At 47.3% G+C, this 25047-nt stretch overlaps 1 protein-coding gene across 4 annotated transcripts in view; it reads left to right on the forward strand.

Annotated features, from left to right (window-relative positions):
- Positions 1–25047, forward strand: part of RANBP10 (RAN binding protein 10) — an 85372-nt gene that overhangs the window by 42049 nt on the left and 18276 nt on the right. For all 4 annotated transcript variants that reach the window (XM_074401877.1, XM_074401881.1, XM_039477930.2 and 1 more), the window contains 2 exons: positions 18049–18216; positions 24051–24073. In XM_074401877.1, coding sequence (XP_074257978.1) covers positions 18049–18216; positions 24051–24073 — 191 coding nt within the window. The remainder of the gene's footprint in view (positions 1–18048; positions 18217–24050; positions 24074–25047) is intronic.

Raw genomic sequence — 25047 nt, forward strand, 5'->3', positions numbered from 1 at the left:
TGACAAGGGTGTCTCTGATGCCACCCCACAACATTTGCTGAATGAAAAAAATCTCTCTTGCTTTCTCATTGTCCATTGTCAAGCTGCTCCAGGCTGTTGGGTCCTGCCAGATTTTTTAAGATAGTTGAGGTTACAGGGACAGCATCCGTCTGCTTGATTTCTGGGAAGTGATGGTTCTTTGTGAGTGACCACCATAGTAGATCAGCCCTGCCATGATGTCCCCCGATATACCTGGCCATGGCCCCATGCTCAGGAAGCGCTCTGGCCAAGCCATTACAGCACTCATCTTTCCATAGCCAGCCTCAAGAGTGACATTCTGAGAGCCATTGGGCATGGCTGTTGAACCCTGCCAGGTGCTGCAAGGGTTAGATTGCCTCCCTGGGAAGCCAGAAACAAGTAAGAGTGGAGCAGGTCTGGGGCTGCCATCAGTGGCCACTCATTAGAAGAGGGGCTAGTGACGAGCTCTATCCTACCTGCTCCCTTGGGGCAGAAGGGAGCAGAACATGTGAAATGCGCAGATTCGACCGCAGAGCTGGGGTTTAAGATGGTGAGGAGGGCCAAGTGCGGTGGCTCACTCCTGTTATCCTAGCACTCTGGGAGGCCAAGACAGGTGGATCACGAGGTTAGGAGTTTGAGACTAGCTTGGCCAAGATGGTGAAACCCTATCTCTACTAAAAATACAAAAAATTAGCTGGGCGTGGTGGCACGCACCTGTAATCCCAGCTACTCCAGAGGCTGAGGCAGAAGAATCGCCTCATGCCACTGCACTCTAGCCTGGGCGACAGAGCAAGATTTCATCTCAAAAAAAAAAGATGGTGAGGAAAGGGAATCTCCCTGGTGAGTGTCTCTCCTGTGTCCTATGCACATTCTATTTTAATCTTCCTGCCACCCCCAAAAGAGAAGCTTAGCCAAGGGATCTTGGGGGCTAAGAAGTGACAGAATTGGGATTCTAGCCCAAGTTTCTCTGACCCACAGTCTGGTGATGACTGGGACCCATTTGTTGGGAAGAGATGACTGGCTTGGTGGTTAGTGCTCAGGCTAGCTTTTTGTTTTTGTTTTGTTTTGTTTTGTTTTTTTGAGAGAGTCTTGCTCTTTCATCCAGCCTGGAGTACAGTGGTACAATTTTGGCTCACTGCAACCTCTGCCTCCTGGGTTGAAGCAGTTCTTCTGCCTCAGCCTCCTGAGTAGTTTGGATTATAGCCATGCACCGCTATACCTGGTTAATTGTATTTTTAGTAGAGATGAGGTTTCACCATTTTGGCCAGGCTGGTCTTGAACTCCTTTTTTTTTTTTTTTTTTTTTTTTTTTTAAAGAGTATATCCTGGTTCAACAATCCAGGGAAGATTTATCTTGTTGACTTTGTTTTTTTTTTGTTTGTTTTTTGTTTTTTTTTAAAGAGAAAAAGAATAATAAGAAAAAGAATAAAGAAGAGGAAGAAAGAGAAAGAGGAAGAGGGAGAGAGAATAGGGGTATTGCTTTGTTGCCCGGGCTAGAATGAAGTCTAAATATGGGTATGCCTACAATTGTCCTTGATAATGGAGACATGAAAGAAAATGAGGGAAGAGAGTAACAAACAAGGAGCCAACCAACATTTCATTTAAACTTTTAAGTTGATATGATGTGGTACTGACAAGAGTGTATATTTTGTGTAAAGTGGAGAGTTCTATAAATGTTATTTACGTTTACTTGTTCCAGATCTGAGTTCAAGTCCTGGATATCGTTGTTAATTTTCTGTCTCATTGATCTGTCTAATATTAATGTTGAAGTCTCCCACTATTATTATGTGGGAGTCTAAGTCTCTTTATAAGTTTTGTATGTCTGGGTATTCCTGTATTGGGTGCGTATATATTTAGGACCTTTAACTCTTCTTGTTGTTGCATTGATTCTTTTATCGTTATATAATGTCCTTCTTTGCTTCTTTTGATCTTTGTTGCTTTAAATACTATTTTATCAGAGGCAAAAATTGTAACTTCTGCTTTTTATTTATTTATTTTTGCTCTCTGGTTAGTAGGTAAGTCTCTCTCCATCCTTTGTTTTGAGTCTTTGTGTATCTTTGAATGTGAAATGGGTCTGGATGCAGCATACAGTTTTAGTTTTTTGTCCAAATTGGCTGTCTGTCTTTGAATTGGGGAATTTAGTCAATTTAAATTTAGAATTAATAATGATATATGTGAGTTTAATACTGCCATTTGCCCATTAGTTGATATAAATTCTTCATTATATTAATGTTCTTTACTTTTTGGTATTTTTTAGAAAGGCTGATACTGTTTGTTCCTTTCTATGTGTAGTGGTTCTTTCAGAAGCTCTTGTAAAGCAGGCCTGGTGGTGATGAATTCTCTGAGTGCTTGCTTGTTCACAAAAAACTTTATTTTACCTTCACTTATGAAGCTTAGTTTGGCTGGATGTGAAATTCTTGGTTGAAAATTCTTTTCTTTAAGGATGTTGAATATTGGTCCCCACTCTCTTCTGGCTTGTAGGGTTTCTGCTGAGAGATCTGCTGTAAGTCTGATAGGCTTCCCTTTGTGGGTAACGTGACCTTTCTCTCTGGCTGCCCTTAGTATTTTCTCCTTCATTTCAACCCTGGTGAATCTGACAATTATGTGCCTTGGAGTTGCTCTTCTTGAGGAATATCTTTGTGGTGTTCTCTGTATTACCTGGAGTTGAATATTATCCTGCCTTACTAGGTTGGGAAAATTTTCCTGAATAATATCCTGAAGTATATTTTCCAGCTTGGATTCATTCTCTCCGTCACATTCAGGTACACCTATCAAGCGTAGATTAGGTCTTTTCACATAGTCCCATATTTCTTGGAGACTTTGCTCATTCCTTTTTATCCTTTTTTCTCTAATCTTGTCTTCTAGTTTTATTTCATTAAGTTGGTCTTCGACCTCTGATATCCTTTCTTCTGCTTGATCAATTCGGCTGTTAAAACTTGTGCATACTTCATGTAGTTCTCGTATTGTGTTTTTCAGCTCCATCAATTCACTTATTTTCCTCTCCAAATTGTGTGTTCTTGTTGACATTTCGTCAAACCTTTTTTCAAAGTTCTTAGTTTCTTTAGATTGTGTTAGAACAAGTTCTTTTAATTCACAGAAGTTTCTTATTATCCACATTTTGAAGCGTGCTTCTGTAATTGGAACACACTCGTTCTCCATCAAGCCTTGTTTCGTTGCTGATGAGGAACTGGGATCCCCTGCTAAGGAAGAGGCGTTCTAATCTTGGGTATTCTCAGCCTTTTTTGACTGTTTTCTTCCCTTCATTGTAGATTTATCCATCTGTGGTCTTCATAATTACCGTCTTTGTAATTGGGTTTCTGAGTGGACGTCCAACTTATTGATTCTCAGCGCCGAAATCTGAGCAACCCACTGCGCCGACCAAATCAGCGGCGTTAAGATTGATGGTGCTTTTCTGACTCTGCACCAAGAACCGACGCTCTGAGGCGCCGGCAAAACCGCCTCGCCGGTCACAAGAGTCGCGCTGGTGACCCGTGGGGCTCCTCCGCTGGGAATCTCCTGGTGCGTGAGCAACAAGAATTCATGTGAAGGTGTGGCGTCCTCTTGTTCTTTGCGTTTTCACTGGGAGCTACAATCCCGAGCTGCTAGTGATCAGCCATCTTGGATCTCTCTCTGGTCTTGAACTCCTGACTGCAAGCAATCCATCTACCTTGGCCTCATAAAGTACTAGGTTTACAGGCATGAGCCACCACGCCTGGCCTCAGGTTAGCTTTGTGAGGGAGACATGGCTGGCCCTGCGTGCTGGTCAGTTGTGGGCCAGAACCAGAACCTGGTGGGCAGACACAGCCCCATCCCCTTCCAGGGTTCTGGACTAACGTGCTGCTGCTAAGGACATCTTTCCATTCAGCAGTAGGAGTGTTCTCCATTTCTCGCTGTCCTGGGACTGAGGCCTTGGATGTGCCCTGGCAGATGGGAGTGGCATGGATGGGCTGCTGGAATGGTCATGCTGGAGTCCCTGGCACCCTACAAGAGTCTTCCATCTCTAGGACACTGTCCAGGGATGGTACCTATGAGTGCCAAGGTGATGAACCATTTCTGCAGCCACCTTGGCATTTCTGTGACTGTGACTTTCTGTCTGAGTGATGATTCAGGGGGAAGTGGGTGCTGCCTGAGCATCTGCACTGGCCACCTGGGGCCTTCTGCCTCCTGATTCAAGTGTGGCTTGGTTTCTCCTTCCATCACTGGCATCTCACAGGTACCTGACGTGGCTGAGCATATACTTTTGTGTATGGGTACCAGGCTGGCTGCCCATCACTTCTCTCTGGTAGTAACAAGGCTTATTCTCTTTGGAGAGGGAAGAATGGTTAGTTGGGTGGTCTTCTCTGTCAGAGTGTTGTCCCCATCATGTGGCCCTAGCCATCCTTCTGACCCAGAGCCAGAGCCAGCCAGATGTGACTCCTGCAGAGCCTGACCCAGGCAGCCGTGTCCATTTGTTCTTTTTTTTTTGAGATGGAGTCTTGCTCTGTCACCCAGGCGGGAGTGCAATGCGTGGTCTTAGCTCACTGCAACCTCCACCTCCCAGGTTCAAGCAGTTCTCCTGCCTCAGCCTCCTGAGCAGCTGGGATTACAGGCATGTACCACAATGCCTGGCTAATTTTTGGAATTTTAGTAGAGAAGGTTTTGCCATATTGGCCAGGCTGGTCTTGAACTCCTGAACTCAGGTGATCCTCCAACCTTGGCCTCCCAAATTGCTGGGATTACAGGTGTGAGCCACGGTGCCCAGCCCACTTATTCTTTTCTGGCCCTGACATCCCAGTGCCCTCTGAGACAGCCACCTCTGGCCTCACAGTGTAGGTGACAACCCTCACTTCCAGGCACATCTCCAGCCTTTCACTAGACCCACCCAGGGAGGGGTGCGTGTTTAGAAAGTTGATGACTTTGGCTTCAAGGCAGGAGTGGGAAAAGGGGTGTCTGGTTCTGAAGCAGAGGGTGGTAGGGCTGGAGGGGCTGCTCACTCAGGCATAACTGCTGGACCCCCTTAACAGGAAGGGCAGTGCCCTGAGCATGGTGCTGGGTGGTTGGGTCAGGAAGGAGGAGTTGGTTTCACCATCACAAGTAACCTGCTTGGTGCTCCCCTGGGTGTCCCTCAGAGGAGGGGGGAAGTGTTATCTACATGACCACAGGCCTCCACTCAGCCTCTTAGTGCCTCAGTTTCCTCTGTCCTCTGTTGGGATTTACCATATCTGCCAGTGGGTTGGAGTCTTAGATTGTTTCTTACAAGTAGACATCCAGGGCCCTTTGACAACTATACCTAATCCTTCTCATCTCATTTTGTAGAAAAGGGAACCAGGGTCTGAGGGTGAGTGACTGGCCAGGGCCTATCACGGGAAGGACAGTGCTGTGACCAGAACCAGACAACAGAAGGTCTTCAGGCCCTCTGGCTGTCCTGGCACCCAGGGCCACAGTCTCTTTCTAACAGAGGCCAATCTGCCTGTGTGAGGATCCTAGCCTGTCTCACTGCAAAATGTGGGGCCGGGGCTAAACCCTGGCCTTCTGGTTTCCAGTTTCTTAGAAGACAGCAGTATAGTGCCAGTTCCTCTCCACTGTACAACTTCTCAAGGCCTGGGGAGCAGATGTGCCCTTTAACATCTCCTTAGCTCTTTTGGGCTTCTCATGCCTTCGTTGCATGTTTGTCATGTCTTTTCTAGCCCTTAGCTAGTCTGAATTTTTTTCCCAAAAGCAAAATAGAAAATCATTGTATGTATCGGGACAACACAGGAGGAAAATCCTCTAGTGACTTTGCTCAAAGTTTTCTGTCCACACCACTGTTTGTTTAATGAGTGTTCCCCATTACAGCCTTACTGCATCTAGGAAGGAGCCACAAAGTCCCTGGGACCTGCCACCATCTTACCTGCCTTGTTCAGCCACTGCCTACTTGGATGTCTAATAAGACGTGGCAAGCTTATCGTTTCCAAAAGGTCTGCTCCTTCTGCTCAGCTTCCTTGTCTCTTGATAAGTGGTGCCATCATCTACTCATTTGCTCAGGCCAGAAACCTGAGCGCCATTCTTTTTTCCTCTCACATTATCTGCAGCCACACCTGGTGAGTCCTGCTAACTCTGCTCTGAGTCTTTCTTAAGTTTCACTCAGCTCCAGCCCCACTGGATGCTTTTCTGTTTCTCAGACATGCTGAGTTCACACCCTTTCACCCCGAAAGTTTTTTCTTCTGTTCCTTTTGTCCAGCAGACCTCTGCTCAGGAGTCACTTTCTCAGCAAGAACTCAATTGACTACCCCATTCCAGTCAGTCCTCATCCCCTCTCCTGTTGCTAGCCCATCATCTGGCTTTGCATTTTCTTTTCTTTTATAGATTGAGTCTTGGTTACCGAGGCTGGAGTGTAATGGCACGATTATAGCTCACTGCTACCTCAAACTCCTGGGTTCAAGGGGTCCTCCCTCCTCAGCAGTACTACAGCTGCGCACCACAGTGCCTGGCTAATTTTTTTTTTTTTTTTTGAGACGGAGTGTCGCTCTTGTTACCCAGGCTGGAGTGTAATGGCACGATCTCGCCTCACCGCAACCTCCGCCTCCTGGGTTCAGGCAGTTCTCCTGCCTCAGTCTCCTGAATAGCTGGGATTACAGGCACGCGCCACCATGCCCAGCTGATTTTTTTGTATTTTTGGTAGAGACGGGGTTTCACCATGTTGACCAGGATGGTCTCGATCTCTTGACCTCGTGATCCACCCGTCTCAGCCTCCCAAAGTGCTGGGATTACAGGCTTGAGCCACCGCGCCCGACCCTTGCCTGGCTAATTTTTTTTATAGTTTTTGTAGAGATGGGGTGTTACCATGTTGCCCAGGATGGTCTCGAACTCCTGGGCTCAAGTGACCCACTTGTCTTGCCCTCCCAAAGTGCTGGGATTACAGGCATGAGCCACTGTACACGGCCTTTTTTTTTTGAGATGGGATTTCTCTCTGTTGCCCAGACTAGAGTGCAGTGACATGATCCAGTCTTCCCACCTCAGCCTCCCGCATAGCTGGGACCACAGATACATACCACCACACCCAGCTAGTTTTTGTTTGTTTGTTTGTTTGTTTTAAGATATGGGGTCTTGCCATGTTGCCTGCCCAGGCTAGTCTGTAACACCTGGACTGAAGTAATCCTCCTGCCTTGGCCTCCCAAAATGCTGGCGTTATAGGCATGAGCCACTGCACCCAGCCCAGCCTTGTTTTCTTTAGAACATACTTGATCTGCCAGATGTTTCTTGTTTGCCTATTTGTTTGCTTACATTTTTTCCTTCTTCTCTATTCTTTCACACTTCCCGCTCTCACTTTGTAAACTCCCTGGAACAGGCCTTTATTAGTTATTTGGTGGTGAGCGGAGCAGATGGTGCTTGTCCTTTCCAGGGGATGGGAAGGCAACACAATGGCCATAAACCATGCTGCTGCAACAGCCAGTGATAAAGAAGTGTGTAACATTTCTGTTTTTAACCTCAAACTGCCTTTTGCACATATACTCGTATACATACATGTAGGTATTTACCTTATATACACACATAGACACTTAACTGTGTTTGTAAAATAAATATTGGCCATAAGACGATCACTTCAATTGAAGATACATTACAGCTCTGTAATGGCAGACCCCTGGACCAGAATAGTTTCAGATTTCCTGTTGCTACTGTAACAACAGTGGAGGCTTGAAATAATCATTTTATGGTTCTGGAGAAGAGAAATTCTAAAATCCAGGTATTGGCAGGGCTGCATTATTTCTGGAGGCCCTAGGAGATAATTCATTCCTTGCCTTTTCTAGCTCCTAGTGGCCACCTGCGTCCTTGACTCCTGGCCCCTTCCTCCATCTTCAGAGCCAGCATCGAGGCATCTTCCATTTCATAAAGACCCCTGTTAATTGCATTGGCTCACCTGGATAATCCAGGGTCATCCCTACTTCAAGGGCTTTAACTTAATCACTTCTCCAAAATCCTTTGTACCATGAACGGTGACACAGTCACAGGTTCTGGGGATTAGACCGTGGACATCTTTGGGTTGGGGGTGTCTCATCCAGCCTATACAGGTACTGTGTATTTTTTCCCTATGGGCAAATCTGTAGAAATTGATAAATCATTTGGGCATCGGAAAGCAGAAAACTTACCTCTTTTCTGGCCAAATTGAGGTGATGGTGAATACTGAATTGACTCTAATTTTTTTTTATTTTTATTTTTTATTTTTTTTTTGAGACGCAGTTTCGCTCTTGTTACCCAGGCTGGAGTGCAATGGCGCGATCTCGGCTCACCACAACCTCTGCCTCCTGGGTTCAGGCAATTCTCCTGCCTCAGCCTCCTGAGTAGCTGGGATTACAGGCACGCGCCACCATGCCCAGCTAATTCTAATTTTTTTTTTTTAATTGAGCTCTTCCATTTTTTTTTTTTTTTTTTTTTTTGAGACGGAGTTTCGCTCTTGTTACCCAGGCTGGAGTGCAATGGCACGATCTCGGCTCACCGCAACCTCCGCCTCCTGGGTTCAGGCAATTGTCCTGCCTCAGCCTCCTGAGTAGCTGAGATTACAGGCACGTGCCACCATGCCCAGCTAATTTTTTTTTTTTTGTATTTTTGGTAGAGACGGGGTTTCACCATGTTGACCAGGATGGTCTCGATCTTTTGACCTTGTGATCCACCCGCCTCGGCCTCCCAAAGTGCTGGGATTACAGGCTTGAGCCACCGTGCCTGGCCGAGCTCTTCCATTTTTAAAATTTAAATCCACATTTATAGCCAGAGTTAAAAAAATCTAAAAAAAAAATTTTTTTTTTTTTTTTTGAGATGAAATCTCGCTCTGTCACCCAGGCTGGAGTGCAGTGGTGCAATCTTGGCTCACTGAAGCCTCCGCCTCCCAGGTTCAAGTGATTCTCCTGCCCCAGCAGCCCAAGTAGCTGGGATTATAGGTACATGCCATCAGGCCCAGCTAATTTTTGTATTTTTAGTAGAGACAGGGTTTCACCATGTTGGTCAGGCTGGTCTTGAACCCCTGATCTCGTGATTCACCCACCTCAGCCTTCTAGTGCTGGGATTACAGGCATGAGCCACCACGCCCAGCAAGTTTTGTATTTTTAAGTAGAGACGGGATTTTACCACGTTGGCCAGGCTGGTTTTAAACTCCTGGCCTCAAGTGATCCGCCCGCCTTGGCCTCCCAAAGCTCTGGGATTACAGGCAAAATCTAAAAATTCTGTGCTAGTTTTGTCAAATAGTTATATAGTTTATTTTTGAAGAAAAGATTTTAAAATGCTTATTTTAATTTTAGGTCTTTGAAAAAAGCATCTGTTGTTTTCATAGTGATTACTGAACTCCCATACACTAAGGCAAAAATATCTCCCAAATATCCTTGAGTTATGACTAAGTAGGTTCTGGTGATTTCACGAGCTTTCATAAATCAAATGACCAAATTGTTGTTAGGTTTTCTAGGGTATCTACTGTTCTAACCTAAGAAAGTGAAAAAAGGAAACCTTCCAGCTTATGTCTTGGACCTCCTGGACAGTAAAATTTGCATAAAAATCTGTCTTACAGGATCATCCTTGTGCGAGAAAGAGGTGGGCTGACAGCGGGGGCTGGTCACTGGTGGCACATGAACATACATATGTGCATATGCACACACCTGTACCACCTGTCAGACTCCTGACATTCTGGGCACTGGAGGACCTGTCCTGAGATCATTTGGCCCCTATACCAAGGAGCTCATGATCTTGTGGGAAGGGGCATGGATGGTCCTGGGAACAGAGACTGGTGATTGAAAAGGGTCAGTAGTCTGGGTGCAGTGGCTTATGCCTGTAATCCTAGCACTTTGGGAGGCCGAGGTGGGCGGGTAACCTGAGCCCAGGAGTTCGTGACCAGCCTGGGCAACATGGTGAAACCCTGTCTCTACTAAAAATACAAAACTTAGCCAGATGTGGTGGTGGCCACCTGTAATCTCAGCTACTCGGGAGGCTGAGGCAAGAGAATTGCTTGAACCCAAGAGGCAGACGTTGCAGTGAGCTGAGATTGCGCCACTGCACTCCAGTCTGGGTGACAGAGCAAGACTCTGTCTCTCAAAAAAAAAAAAAGAAAAGGTTCAGTAGGCACCAGACAGTGGACCAGGGATATGGGCAATGTGCAAGGGGAGGACCAAAGGATACTATGGAAGACTCCCGGAGGCAGGCATTAGAACTGGATCATGATGCACTGGCAAGAGGGGAGGGCAAAGTGGATACCACTAGTTCTTGGGCATAGTTCTGAGAGGACCCACAGGAGCAGCAAGCAGCCTTCCTGAAGGACTATTTAGGGAGGGTGGAATGGGCAGTGCGGTGACTTTGCTAGATGGTATGTTCCCATGGCCACATAAGCAATGGACTTGGCTTTAGGGGACTGTGCAGGTCAGGGAGCATTGAGGAGAGCCCCACCCCACCTTCTGGCATCCCATACCTCTGGCAACACCTCTTGTGCCAAACACACAGGGTTATGGGTGCTCTCCTAACAGGTTGCCACATTGTTGTCAGTTACTGCCTTGCAGTGGGAAGTCCTCGTGCTCTGTCTAAGGGGTGAGGGGCAGGAGGAGGGGGAGGGCTTCTGTGGCTGGTGTCGCCCATGGTTGTGGATCCTGTCAGGGCAAGCTGGTGTGCATGCTTGTGGCCACTGCAATCTGAGCCAGACCTGGAGGGATGATTGTTACTTTGCTCCTCACTGCTGTCCAGCTGGCCACCCTCATCTATAGCCTGCTGTAGACCAGGGGAATAGCCGCTGCCAATCAGGAGCCATAGTGCCTCCCGAGTTGATGCCTGAGGAAAGGCCTTGACTGTGACAGCCTCACGAGCCTGCCTCTTGGTGGGGGAATGGGCATTGTTCTGCCCCAGAAGAGCTATTTCTCTGAGTTCAAATGATTTGCGTACCGACTAGCAACAGAAAGACCTCTCCCACTTCTGGACCTGGTAAGCTTAGGAGCTAAGTTGATGCCCAGGAGCAGCAACATGTCCCCTGAGCCAGGCAGTTCCAATGTCTTTGGCAAATTCAAAAGGTGAGAATAGAGCCTGGATCCAGGTAGAGGCCATGGCCCTTCTAAAGCCAGTCCCAAGCAGCTCTCACACTGGTTTCCTGGTGATGTGGTGGGGGATGCGCAAGGGATCAGCAGGGCTGAGGGCCTCCACCAGTCTCTGAGAGCCATTCAGCCTTGGCCTGTTCCCCACTGTGGATGCTGGAGAATCTTTATTTAAATAGAGGCTCCCTAGATGAACAGTTGTGGAAGCTCAGGGTACAGTAGGCTTGGGACGGAGGCTGTGACCATGGGGACGACTTCTCTTGTGCTCGCTGGTCCGAATGCTGAATTTAGGCTCCAGGGTCTGGTCTGTGTCACCTCTCCAGTCATACTCTCTGCCTCCCTTGTCAGCCCTTGGCCCTGTCATCTTTCTTTTCTCACCCCAACACCTTTGCTTGCTGCCTGCCCACACCCCATGTCCTTGCCTGTCCATGTACACACATGTACTGTGAATGTTTGAAACTTGCCCTGCTTTCTGAGCTACTCAGATCGTCTACTCAGAGGAGAGCCTCTACCCATGCCACATAGGAGGGACAGGATGTTCCTATGGTGTGCTGCTTAGGCACCAAGGAGGAGGCAGGCAGACACTGGGGATGCTACCTGGAGGAGTCCCTGTCAGCCTATCGGCTCCCTAACCTATGCAGGTCCTGGGCTCTGAGAGTTCCATTTCTGCTCCTTAGCCAGGCAGTTTAGCCCCTCTACAGGTCTCCCACTCCTGCCCCACCTGCCCTCATGCCTTTGCCTACACATCCTCTTCCCTTTTTCACTCCCCTCTCCCCTTGTATAAAACCTTGATGCAGAGCTAGGACGATCGCTTCAGGCCAGGAGTTTGAGACCAGCCTGGGCAACATAGAAAGACCCTGTCTGTTCACATAATGGTAATTTTTTTTTTTTTAATTTGAGACAGAGTCTCATTCTTGTTGCCCAGGCTGGAGTGCAGTGCCCAATCTCAGCTCACTGCAACCTCTGCCTTCCCGGGTTCAAGTGATTCTCCTGCCTCACCCTCCTGAGTACCTGCGATTACAGGTGTCCGCCACCACACCCGGCTAATTTTTTTTGGTATTTTCAGTAGAGATGGGGTTCCTGACCTCGTGATCCACCCACTACAGCCCCCCGAAGTGCTGGGATTATAGGCATGAGCCACTGCACCCAGCCATTAGTAATAAATTTTAAAAAAATCTTGGTGGGGCCAGGCACGGTAGCGCAAGCCAGAATTTTTGGAGGCCGAGGCAGGTGGATCACCCTAGGAGTTCGAGACCAGCCTGACCAACATGGTGAAACCTTGTCTCTACTAAAAATACAAAAAATCAGTTTAGCATGGTGGCTTATACCTGTAATCCCAGCTACTTGGGAGACTGAGGGAGGAGAATTTCTTTAACCCAGGAAGTGGAGGTTTCAGTGAGCCCTGATCACGCCATTGCACTCCAGTCTGGGCAACAAGAGCAAAACTGTGTCTCAAAAAAAAAACCTTGGTGGTTGGATGTGGTGACATATGTCTGTAGTTCCAGCTACTTGGGAGGCTGAGGTGGGAGGATTGCTTGAGCCTAGGAAGCAGAGGTTGCAGTGAGCCAAGATTGTGCAACTGCACTCCAGCCTGGGTGCCAGAAGAAGATCCTGTTACAAGTAAGTAAGTAAATAAATAAACAAGACCCTGTCTCAAATAAACAAACAAATGAAGCTTGGTGCCCTTCAGAGGTCTCACTTCTGTTCTCATGATTTCTGTTCAGCACTGTATTGGAGGGCCTAGGCAGTGCAGCAAGGCAGGGTAGAGACATAAAAGGTATACAGATTGGAAAGGAAGAAATCAAACTATTTTCAGACAGTAGAATCATCTGTATTAAAAAGAAATCTCAAAGAATCTTCAAAAAAAAAAAAAAAAGCTACCAGAGTGAATTGGTGAGTTTAACAAGGTTGTATTGTAGGATACCAGGTAAATACATAAAAATAAAATAGTCGGCCAGGCGCGGTGGCTCAAGCCTGTAATCCCAGCACTTTGGGAGGCCGAGGCCGGTGGATCACGAGGTTGAGAGATCGAGACCATCCTGGTCAACATGGTGAAACCCCATCTCTACTAACAATACAAAAAATTAGCTGGGCATGGTGGCACGTGCCTGTAATCCCAGCTACTCAGGAGGCTGAGGCAGGAGAATTGCTTGAACCCAGGAAGCAGAGGTTGCGGTGAGCCAAGATCGCGCCATTGCACTCCAGCCTGAGTAGCTAGAGCGAAACTCCGTCTCAAAAAATAAAAAAATAAATAAAATAAAATAGTCTATGTATGTGCATACATACATATATACATACATATGTAACACATGTACAGATATCTTAAACAGCTTTATTGAGCTAAAATACCATGTAGTTCTTCCATTTAAAGTGTATGATTCAGTAGTTTTTTTGCATATTTAAAGAATTGTACAACCATCATTGTAATCTAATTTTAGAACCTTCTAATCACTTAAAAAAGAAACCTTGGCTGGGCATGGTGGCTCATACCTGTAATCCCAGCACTTTGGGAAGCCGAGGTGGGCGGATAACCTGATGTCAGGAGTTTGAGACCGATTTGGCCAGTATGGCGAAACCCTGTCTCTACTAAAAATACAAAAATTAGCCTGTGTGGTGGTGGGTGCCTGTAGTCCCAGCTACTTGGGAGGCTGAAGCAGGAGAATCACTTGAACCCAGGAGGTGGAGGTTGTAGTGAGCCGAGATTGCACCACTGCACCCCAGCCTGGGTGACAGAGTGAGACTCTATCTCAAAAAAAAAAGAAGAAGAAGAAGAAGAGGAAACCTTGACTCCATTTCCTACCTCCAAATTAAATTTAATTAATTAATTAATTAAATTTTGAGACAGAGTCTTACTCTGTTGCCCAGGCTGGAATGCAGTTGTTCGATCTTGGCTCACAACAACCTCTGCCTCCTGGGTTCAAGTGATTCTCCTGCCTCAGCCTCCTGACTAGTTGGAATTACAGGTGCCTGCCACCATGCCTGACTAATTTTTGTATTTTTAGTAGAGACAGGGTTTTGCCATGTTGGCCAGGCTGGTCTCAAACTCTTGACCTCAGATGATCCGCCCTCCTCGGCCTTTCAAAATTGTGGGATTACAGGCATAAGCCACCGTGCCTGGCCCAAAATTAATTCTATTTTAATTTAATAGCAAGAAGCAGATCAGGCATGGTGGCCCACACCTGTAGTTCCAGTACTTTGGGAGGCTAAGGTGGGGAAATCACTTGAGGTTAGGAGTTCAAGACCAGCCTGGCCAACATGGCAAAACCCTGTCTCTACTAAAAATACAAAAATTAGCTGGGCATGGTGGTACATGCCTGTAATCCCAGCTACTTGGGAGGCTGAGGCAGAAGAATTGCTTGAACTCAGGAGGTGAAGTTTGCAGTAAGCCAGGATCATGCCACTGCACTCCAGCCTGGGTGACAGAATGAGTCTCTGTCTCAAAAAAATAAATAAATAAAAGTAATAATAATAATAATGGCAAGAAACAATTGGAAGCTGGAATTTTAAAATATCATTCATAATAGCATAGAAATGAAACATGTAAGAGATAATTTTTTCAAAACTACTGAGATAAAGATTATAAGTAAATGGAACGATATGCCATGTTCATAGATTAAAATGATAATAGTTTTTTTTGAGGCAGGGTCTTGCTCTGTCACCCAGGTGGGAGTGCAGTGGTGCACTCTGGGGTTACTTCAGCCTCCATCTTCTGGGCTCAAGTGATCCTTCTGCCTCATTTCTTGATTTTTTTGTAGAGACGAAGTCTCATTATGTTACCCAGGCTGGTCTCAAACTCCTGGGCTCAAGCAGTATTCCTGCCTCGGCCTCCCAAAGTGCTTGGATTATAGGTGTGAGCCACTGTACCTGGCCAGAATAATTAATATTGTTAAGCTATCTATTTTCTCCAGATTGACCTAAAGAGTCAACACAGTCCCAATCAGAATCACAGCCCACCTTTGAAAGGCATTGTTAAAAAAATGAGGCTGGGCACGGTGGCTCATGCCTGTAATCGCAACAGTTTGGGAGGTCAAAGCGGGTGGATCATTGGAGGTCAGGAGTTCGAGACCAACCTGGCCAACATGGTGAAACCCTGTCTCTACTAAAAATACAAAAATCAGCCAGGCAGTTGTGGCGTAATGGAAGTTGTGGCCTGTAATCCCAGCTACTTGGGAGGCTGAGGCAGGAGAATCCCTTGAGTCTGGGAGGCAGAGATTGGGGTTAGCTGAGATTGGGCCGCTGCACTTCTACTCCGGGCGAGAGAGTGAAACCCTGTCTCAAAAAAAAAAAAAAAAAAAAAAAGCCGGGTGCGGTGGCTCAAGCCTGTAATCCCAGCACTTTGGGAGGCCGAGGCGGGTGGATCACGAGGTCGAGAGATCGAGACCATCCTGGTTAACATGGTGAAACCCCGTCTCTACTAAAAACACAAAAAACTAGCTGGGCATGGTGGCGCGTGCCTGTAATCCCAGCTACTGAGGAGGCTGAGGCAGGAGAATTGCCTGAGCCCAGGAGGCGGAGATTGCGGTGAGCCGAGATCGTGCCATTGCACTCCAGCCTGGGTAACAAGAGTGAAACTCCGTCTCAAAAAAAAAAAAGACAAGCTGCAGACTGGAAGAAATATTCACAAAACATAAAAGGATTTGTATCTAATATATATCAAGAACCTTTACAGTGTAATACAGTAAACAAGTGCAATACAATAAACAACCCAATAAAAAATGAGTTAAAAATTTGAATAGTTGAATAGTTTTTCAACAAGTAGATTGCAAATGAGTACATGAAAAGATACTCAGTATGTTTTGTCATAGGGAATATGTATGTTAAAACCACAATGATATTAAAACCACTATATATACACTAAAAGGCCAAAAAAAATGAACTGAATAAAAATACTGAAGAAGATATGAAGCTTATACATTGCTTGGTGGAATGTACAGCCACTTTGGAAAATGGTTTGACAGTTTCTTATCTAGTTAAACATACACTTATCTTGTGACTCAGCAGTACCACTTATAAGTATTTACCCAAGAGAAATGAAAACATATGTCTGTGTAAATACCTCAAAGCAAACATTTGTTGGCTTTACTCATAATAGCTAAAAATTATAACTTAGATGTCATCAACTGGTGTATAAACAGATAGAAAAACTGGGGTGTATCCATACATGGAGTACTACTCAGCAATAAAAAGGAATGGAACACTGCTACTCCTAACAATATGGGTAAATCACAGATGCATTGTGCTAAGTGTAAGAAGCCAGGCAAGACACTACGTGTTCTATGATTCCATTTATGTGAAATTCTGGAAAAGGCAAAACCGTAGGAACACATCAGATCAATGTTGTCAGTGACTGGGGATGGGTGGCATAAATTGACTGCCAAGACACCTGAGGAAACTTTTTTTTTTTTGGAGACAGGGTCTCACTTTGTTGCCCAGGCTGGAGTGCAGCCTTGCACTCCTGGGCTTAAGTAATCCTCCCACCTCAGCCTCCTGAGTAGCTGGGACTACAGGCAGGTGCCACCACATCTGGCAATGTTTTTGATACAGAGTTTCACTCTTGTTGCCCAGACTGTAGTGCAATGGCACAGTCTAAGCTCACTGCAGCCTCCGCCTCCTGGGTTCAAGCGACCCTCCTGCCTCAGCCTCCCGAGTAGCTGGGATTACAGGCATGTGCTACAGCACCCAGCTAATTTTGTATTCTTGGTAGAGATGGGGTTTCTCTGTGTTGGTCAGGCTGGTCTCAAACTCCCAACCTCAGGTGATCCGCCCACCTCAGCCTCCCAAGTGCTGGAATTACAGGTGCGAGCCACTGCACCCTGCTAATGTTTAAAATTTTTTATAGAGATGAGGTCCCACTATGTTGTCTCAGGCTGATCTTGACCTCCCAACCTCACTTTAGTCTCCCAAAGTGTTATGATGATAAGCATGAGCCACCATACTCAGCTGGGAACTTTTTTAGAGTGATGGAAATGTTCTGTGTCTCGATTGTGGTGGTGGTAGTAATGCAACTGTATACATTTGGTAAAACTGATTTGAATTGTACAGTTTAAAAGGAAGAATCGGCCGGGCGCAGTGGCTCAAGCCTGTAATCCCAGCACTTTGGGAGGCCGAGGCGGGTGGATCACGAGGTCAAGAGATCGAGACCATCTCGGTCAACATAGTGAAACCCCGTCTCTACTAAAAATACAAAAAATTAGCTGGGCATGGTGGCACGTGCCTGTAATCCCAGCTACTCAGGAGGCTGAGGCAGGAGAATTGCCTGAACCCAGGAGGCGGAGGTTGCGGTGAGCCGAGATCGTGCCATTGCACTCCAGCCTGGGTAACAAGAGCGAAACTCTGTCTCATTTGAAAAAAAAAAAAAAAAAAAAAGGAAGAATCAGCCGGGCACAGTGGCTCATGCCTGTATTCTCAACACTGGGAGGCTGAGGCCAGAGGATCACCTGAGGTCAGCAGTTTGAGACCAGCCTGATCAACATATTGAAACCCTGTTTCTACTAAAAATACAAAAATTAGCTGGGTGTGGTGGCATGTGCCTGTAACCACAGCTACTCCAGAGGCTGAGTCAAGAGAATTGCTTGAACCTGGGAGGCGAAAGTTGCAGTGAGCCAAGATTACACCACTGCACTCCAGCCTGGGTGACTTTGTCTCAAAAAAAATAAATAAATAAAAGAGAGAATCTTATGTAAACGAATTCTCAATTTAAAAGGTATGTTAAACAACCCACAGATGTACTTCCAAGGTCACTTCCAGCTCCCTCTCCTTCACAAGGCTTCCTCTGACCACCTCCATGTTGTACCTCCCTCTGGTGTGTTCCTGCTAACTGTAGTGTGGGATCATTCTTCTGTGGGGCTGCATCAGCTGCTTGGGTGGTCACCTGCTGGACCCACAGCCAGACTGTCTGTTGGTGGCTCTGTGAGAGGCTGAGAGTGCTGACAGAGGTGAAGCAGGCTGAGGAGAGGCTGAGAGACCTGGGTGGGCTTCTGCGAATGTCTTGTTCCTCCCTCAAGTACCTACTCAGTTATTTCCGCTCTCTTCCCCCACAGGTTGGGACAAACATTCCTATGGTTACCATGGCGATGATGGGCATTCCTTCTGCTCCTCGGGGACTGGCCAGCCATATGGTCCCACATTCACCACAGGAGATGTGATCGGCTGCTGCGTCAACCTCATCAATGGCACTTGCTTCTACACCAAGAATGGCCATAGTCTTGGTGCGTGCATAACAGACCTTGGATGCTCTGCTCTGAGGAGCCACTTTGGTTGGTGAGAGGCTCAGGGGCAAGTGCTCAAGGCAGTGTCACCTCTGCTGAGCTCTGGGGTACTGCACCATTTCCAGGCATTGAAGCCCTTTCAGGTGAATAGAGGGTAGGAGGGGCATGCCTTTGTTCATCCAGCCAGTCAGCAGCATTTATCCAGCCTGGGGAGGATGCTCAGAGTGCAGTAGTATCCTGGTCGTGATCTTGGCTTGGTGGTGCTTGTTGGAGCAAGGTTTGGCATTGGATGAGAAGTTTGGGGAGCTCTCGCATAGATTATGTGGTGGTGGTTTGCATGCCTGTGACCTGGCCCAGACTTTGGTGCTGGTTGCTGTGGAGCAGCAGTGAGGGCAGCATTAGTCCAGGAGGTAAACAGACAGGCTGGAGTCAGATGGGGCCAGACCCCTGGCCTGTTCTTGGTGAATGGGCAGCAGCTGGAGCAGTTACATTGAAAAAGGCCTCTGGTGAAACCATGAAGGATGGACCAGAGTTAAGACCAGGAGAAGAGAAGAGGCAGATGGCCTGAGGTAAGGCAGTGGGGATGGGTGCAGGAAAAAGGCCCAGGTGTGGCCCCACAGGGCTTGGTGACAGATGGGGTGCACTTGCAAGAAGGAAAGGTGGGAAAATGGCTGGATTAGTAGTGCTGTTAACTAGGAGAAATAGCAATCAGTGGAAGAGGATGGGGGCCTGTGGGATCCCTGGGAGGAACATTCCTGTACATGCATAGACATTTAGGATTAGGACTTGAGAGAAAGAGAATTTTACTATTCTGATGCCTTGCTTACTGGGTGCTAACTTGTATTTGGCCACATTGGCCCTGAGGTGGTGACTGACTGCTGGGTCTGCCTGCCTGGGTTTGCAGAGGTGACTGATCTAGCCACACCCTAGTTCTCCTAGTATGGTATAGTGAGGAGAGGACTGGCAGAACTCTATCAGCCCAGCTGCCACCAGCCCTGCCAGGAAAGGGAGTTGGGCATTTTATTTGGAACTCAACTCCTAGAAGCCCCATTTCCCTTGGCTTGAGGGTCAGTAAAAAGGTGGCTGCCATTCTCCACATCCCCTCTATGACTTGTCCGGGAGGTGGACCCAGCTAGAATCAAGGGACCTGAGTGGGAATTGGGTTGCTGATGGCTGGGAGTGCATGCCTAGCAGCCAGTATTCCTCATCAGGGCAGCCAGATGCCCCAGCCAAGAGCCAGCAGGAAAGCCTTGATAGCTAGGCAATTAAGAACGTAGCACAGACACTGCTGAGCTGACCTAGGTGTACATCGGAGAAACCCTTCTCTGAAATTGATGACTACCTGGCTGCAGTTTCTAGTGACCAACTGGTAAGGAGCTAGTGGGTAGATGGTGGGCCAGGGCCTCAAGACAGCTCTTCACTCTCCATTCTGCACTCTGACTCCAGCTATTTCTTGGCTCCAGATTCTGCTGTCATAGTACCAGGGGCCACTGTTGTGGGCTCTCACCCTGTATCCAAGCCCCCCTTCACCTGCCCCTTTGTATGCCTTCCTCATATCCCTGCAGCTTGCCCACATTTTGCTCACAGATGAGGGCATACTCTGCTGTTCCCTCTGCACCTGCATCTCTCTACTCTGGGTTCTTCATGTGCACTGGGACCACCAAAGGGCCATGAGCTCTTTGTCAGTCAAGTTCCAAGATCCCACGGAGCCCAGATGGCTACTTTAATGTCCGCTCAAACCCTTAGGCTGTTTTTAGAAACCTATCTCCTTAGTGGGTGCTTTTTATAGACCCCCATCCAAGACCTCACTCATGTTGTAATTAAACTTCATCTAGTAGTACATTGCTTTTTTTTTTCCCCAGCCTTTCAACACCTTCTGTTTTTGCTTGTTCTCTCTCAAATATTTGATAGTCTTTTCATTGCTGTATTAATCTAAAATCTGTTAAACGTGTTTGTTTTATGTTTTCATAAAGATATTGATAAAAAAATATAGGAAGGAGAGGAGGTTAAGATTTGAGCCCTTCAGTGTATAGTTGAGCTTGTCCAGAAAGACATCAGCCATTTAAGAGTCACTAAGTTGGCTGAGCTCGGTGGCTCATGCCTATATTCCCCGCACTTTGGGAGGCCGAGGTGGGTGGATCGCTTGACCACAGGAGTTCAAGATGAGCCTGGGCAACTGGCAAGACCCTGTCTCTATTAAAAAAGAAGAAGAAGAAGAATCACTTAGTTCCTGAAGCTCATATTTTTCCATTTTCTCCACATGGATATTATTGAGACCTTACTGAAAACAGGATATGGCCTGTCCCCTGCATTTTCTAGATCACAAAATTTAATGGAAAGGCAATTAAGTTGGAGTGACAGACTGCATGGTGAATCTTCTAATGTCCCTGTTTCCTTTTCCCAAGCCATCTTATCAATAATGTGCTTTAGAGCCGGGCGCGGTGGCTCAAGCCTGTAATCCCAGCACTTTGGGAGGCCGAGGCGGGTGGATCACGAGGTCGAGAGATCGAGACCATCCTGGTCAACATGGTGAAACCCCGTCTCTACTAAAAATACAAAAAATTAGCTGGGCGTGGTGGCGCGTGCCTGTAATCCCAGCTACTCAGGAGGCTGAGGCAGGAGAATTGCCTGAACCCAGGAGGCGGAGGTTGCGGTGAGCCGAGATCGCGCCATTGCACTCCAGCCTGGGTAACAAGAGCGAAACTCCGTCTCAAAAAAAAAAAAAAAAAAAAAAAAAAAAAATAATGTGCTTTAGAATTGAACAGCAGCAGATGCTGCTCCTTTACAGCAGCAGAATGATATCTCATGCTTCTGGACCCTCTGCTCTTTTCCTCTGTCACAGCCCTTCCCCTTGTGCCATTGGTCAATTGTCTGCAGAACTGTTAGTTATATGCCATCTCTCCTGCTGGAATCTGAGGACCAGGCTTGCAGCTGTTTCTCTAGTCTTATGACAACAAATACTTGGCAGAAGGATGAGTGAACAGAGACATGGACTGACGCCTCATTTGCAGGTGGTCCACATACAGTCATTTCCACACAGCTCTCCCAAGGTCTTTATGTTCTCAGCCTCAGTGGTCCCTGACCTATGTCTGTTTGGCTCAGGGTACTCCTTATCAGCAAGTTTGGCTATCCTATTTGCCTCCTGGATCTTTGCCTGAAGCTTCTTTCCATGGGCCAACTTGGATCTTTCCATCAAAGAGACATTGCAGGCTGGAGGAGCAGTGTTGCTCCTGTCCAGTGGAGTAGTGGGTGGAGTAGCGTCTTTCCTCATTCTCCTGGAAGCACCTCAAGGCCTTGTCCTTCCTGGGTGCCATTGAGGCAGTTGGGCAAGCCTGGGTTGGTCATCCCTTTACGAAAAGTGTGGCAGTTGCCTTACCCTGTGGCACTACTGCAGCTGACTTGTACCTAGACTTCAGAGTTCATGAAGTAGCTTTCAGAGAATGTCTCATTTTCTCCCTTTTTCCTTGAAGTCAAGAGATCTGTATTATCTCTTTTTTTCAGATGAGCTCAGAGAAGTTGGGTTACTTGCCAAAAGTCATACTACATATAACTTACGGACTAGGACTCCCTTTTTCAAGGGTTTTGGGGGACTCCTTCATGATCCCTGGAGTAAGCAATATCCTGGCCATGCTGTGATCCATGAGGGCAGCTCCTGGGCAGACCTGCTGAGTGGACACTGGGTTCTCCGCCTGGGTACAGAGAGATTTCTAGATTCAGTCCTGCCAGCATGCTGGAGTCATGCCAGCTGTGCACGTGGGGCCCAGAAGTGGCCTCAGACAGGCAGACCATGTGGCTTATGAGCATCCCTCAGTGAGAAGCAAACAAAATAGTCAAGCAAAGAATGTAAACCATCTCTCTGCACCTTGGATTTTTCATATGTGAACTAGTATGAGACAGTATACATCTTCCAAGGTTGTTCTGAGGATTGAGTGATGCCTTACAAGACACTCAGTCCAGTGCCCAGGAGAGAGGAAGCATGTGATATGTGCTGGCTGGCATGATTCTGGCCAGCTTTCTGGGAGACCTGTTGTCAGACCCTCCCCTATTGTATTCCGCAGGGCTTCAGTTTCTTTTCTGGGCAGGGGTTAGAGTAGCAGACTGGAGACCTCTAAGGAATCAGCAGTTTGAAAACCTCTGAGGCCAAAACCTCAGGAGCTTCTGGGAGATAGTAGACTTTATCTAAAATATGAGAGGGCTTTGAGTCTTTGGGAGAGCCTCCACTGGCCCTGAGCCATTTCTCAAGTCTGAAGAATGTGGGTGCTCTTTTGGCCTGCTTATGTAGTTGGGGTCCCACTCCCCTCTACCCTCAGTTCCAATTCAGAGCTGAGGTTCCTAGAAATGCAGCCCCTTCTCTTGGCAGGAGGGTTTTTGACAGGCTTTTTTGGTTTTGGGGACAGGGTCTTGCTCTATCACCCAAGCTGGAACTCAGTAGCACAGTCATAGCTTACCGTAGCCTCGACCTGCAGGCCTCAAGTGGTCCTTCTACCTCAGCCTCCCAAGTAGCTGGAACCATAACTAATTTTATATATTTTGTAGAGACGGAGCCTCGATATGTTGCCCATGCTGGTCTTGAACTCCTGGTCTCAAGAGATCCTCCCACACAGGCCATTGTTAACCTGGGCTTTGCCAACTTGGAACCTGTGAGGACTCTGCGTATGGTCTGAAGATAGGCAACTGCCATGTTCCCTGTCTCTGCCTCTCCATCAGCTTCCAGATGACACTGGAGCATCAGACTGGGAATGAATCCAGTCCCACCACTTCTGTTAGCTTTATGATTATTGGCAAATTGTTGAACCTCTGAAGCTTATTTTTCTCCTTTGTAAAACGCGATAATAAAGCCTGGTCCCCAGAGTTGGTATGAGGATCAGATGAAGTAATAGATGAAAAAGGGGCCATGCCTGGTGGCTCACACCTGTAATCCCAGCACTTTGGGAGGCTGAGGCAGGTGGATCACTTGAGGTCAGGAGTTCAAGACCAGCCTGGCCAATATGGCAAAACCCTGTCTCTACCAAAAATATATATTAGCCGGGTGTAGTGGCGTGTGCCTGTAGTCCAAGCTGCTCAGTAGGCTGAGGCAGGAGAACTGCTTGAACTCGGGAGGCAGAGGTTGAAGTGAGCCAGGATTGCGCTACTGTACTCCAGCCTGGGCAACACAGTGAGATCATCTCAAAAAAAAAAAAAAAAAAAAAAAAAAAAGAATGGAAAAGGATCTGGCATGCACAGTGGGTTTCCATAAGTATGTGTCAAATCAAGAGAAGGATCAGGCCTGAAGGGGCTGTGGAGATATATCTTTTGAATTTAGTTCTTCCTAGCAGCCTTTCCTTGAGGTTGGAAGAGCTATGGACCTACCTAAGCATTTGATTTCACTTCTGGCCAGGCCACCCACAAAGAGAAGGCCATGGTCTAATTAAAACTGCCCTGTCGGGCGAAGTTGCTCACACCTGTAATCCTAGCACTTTGGGAGGCTGAGGCGGGTGAATCACTTGAGGTCATGGGTTCAAGACCAGCCTGGCCAACATGGTGAAACCTGTCTCTACTAAAAATATAAAAATTAGCCAGGTGTGGTGGTGGCCACCTGTAATCTCAGCTATTCAGGAGGCTGAGCCAGGAGAATCGCTTGAACTGGGAGGCAGAGGTTGTAGTGAGCCAAGATCGCACCACTGCACTCCAGCCTGGGCAACAGAGGAAGACTCTGTCTCAAAAAAAAAAAAAAAAAAAAGAAACAACAACAATAACAACTATCCAGCTCTAGCACTGGCTCCACCATGGGGAGTAGTGCAGAAGCAGAGTAGTCCCAGGGCCTGGCCCTGATGACTGTTCCTTTCCCCCCACAGGTATAGCCTTCACAGACCTCCCGGTGAGTACTGCTATTGGGTCTTCCCCTCCTGGGCTCCTGGGGGCTGACTGGGATGGGGCACAGTGGTACCTGCAAATGCAGGGTGTAGAGTCTGGTCCTTTTCCCAACCAGGGATGTGTGCCTTGCTGTCAGCTTGAGGGTACCAGGAAGGGCACTTGCTGGCCTTCCTCTCTTTCCAGCAGCAAGGTCTGGTCTTCCTACGACTCTTAGCAGGTGACAGTAATTTGTGGCACTTCCAAAGGCAGCTGTGGGGCTAGGGGGGTAGGGTGGTGGAATGAAGATAGCTCCATGGCTCAGCTGGTCTAAGCCAGCTCTGTGTCAGCTGGGGTGTAGAGTATATAGAATTGTTCCAGTCCCTGTACATACTCATCAGAGATCCCTGAGGAAAGCCAGTGCCTTTGGAGAACTCATCTGCTACTCCCTAGGGTACCCTCAAGCCAGAGAGGTGAACTTTGTGGCTTCTTCTCTTCTTAGAAAAGGATGGGGTTTTCTGCTTGCTTAGTTCAGGGTACATCCTCACCTCCAGCCATCCTGCACCTATACCCCAGTCCCTCTTTATTTTGAGTCATCACAGGCCTAATCACATGCAGGGCCTCCACCCAGGATACTGGGAGCCTGGCCTAGCTCTGTGTGTTCTGTTTGGGTTCTGGAAGGAGGGAAGGTTTACTGATCTGGTGGCTGTTTGGGGATCCTCAATACCCGAGTGATGCCCCAGGAAATACCTTTGTGATCTTATGGGCCTCTGAAGCCCAGACCATAGTACTCAGGGTCCTTTTAGAACTTCCTGTCCATGGTTCAGAACCCTTTCCTCCTACCTGGAAGTCTGAGAGAGGCTGTGATTCTAGGCAAAGAGAAGAGATTCTGGAGGAGAATGCTGTCCCTGGCTAGGGAAGAGTCTAGTTATGGGGACGTGACATGAAATGGCCAGTTGTGAGTATGGCCAGTATGCAACCACATGCAAGAAAGTATGGGGG

This window comes from Saimiri boliviensis, chromosome 1 (genome assembly GCF_048565385.1).
Source record: "Saimiri boliviensis isolate mSaiBol1 chromosome 1, mSaiBol1.pri, whole genome shotgun sequence".
In the NCBI taxonomy this organism is placed as follows: domain Eukaryota; kingdom Metazoa; phylum Chordata; class Mammalia; order Primates; family Cebidae; genus Saimiri; species Saimiri boliviensis.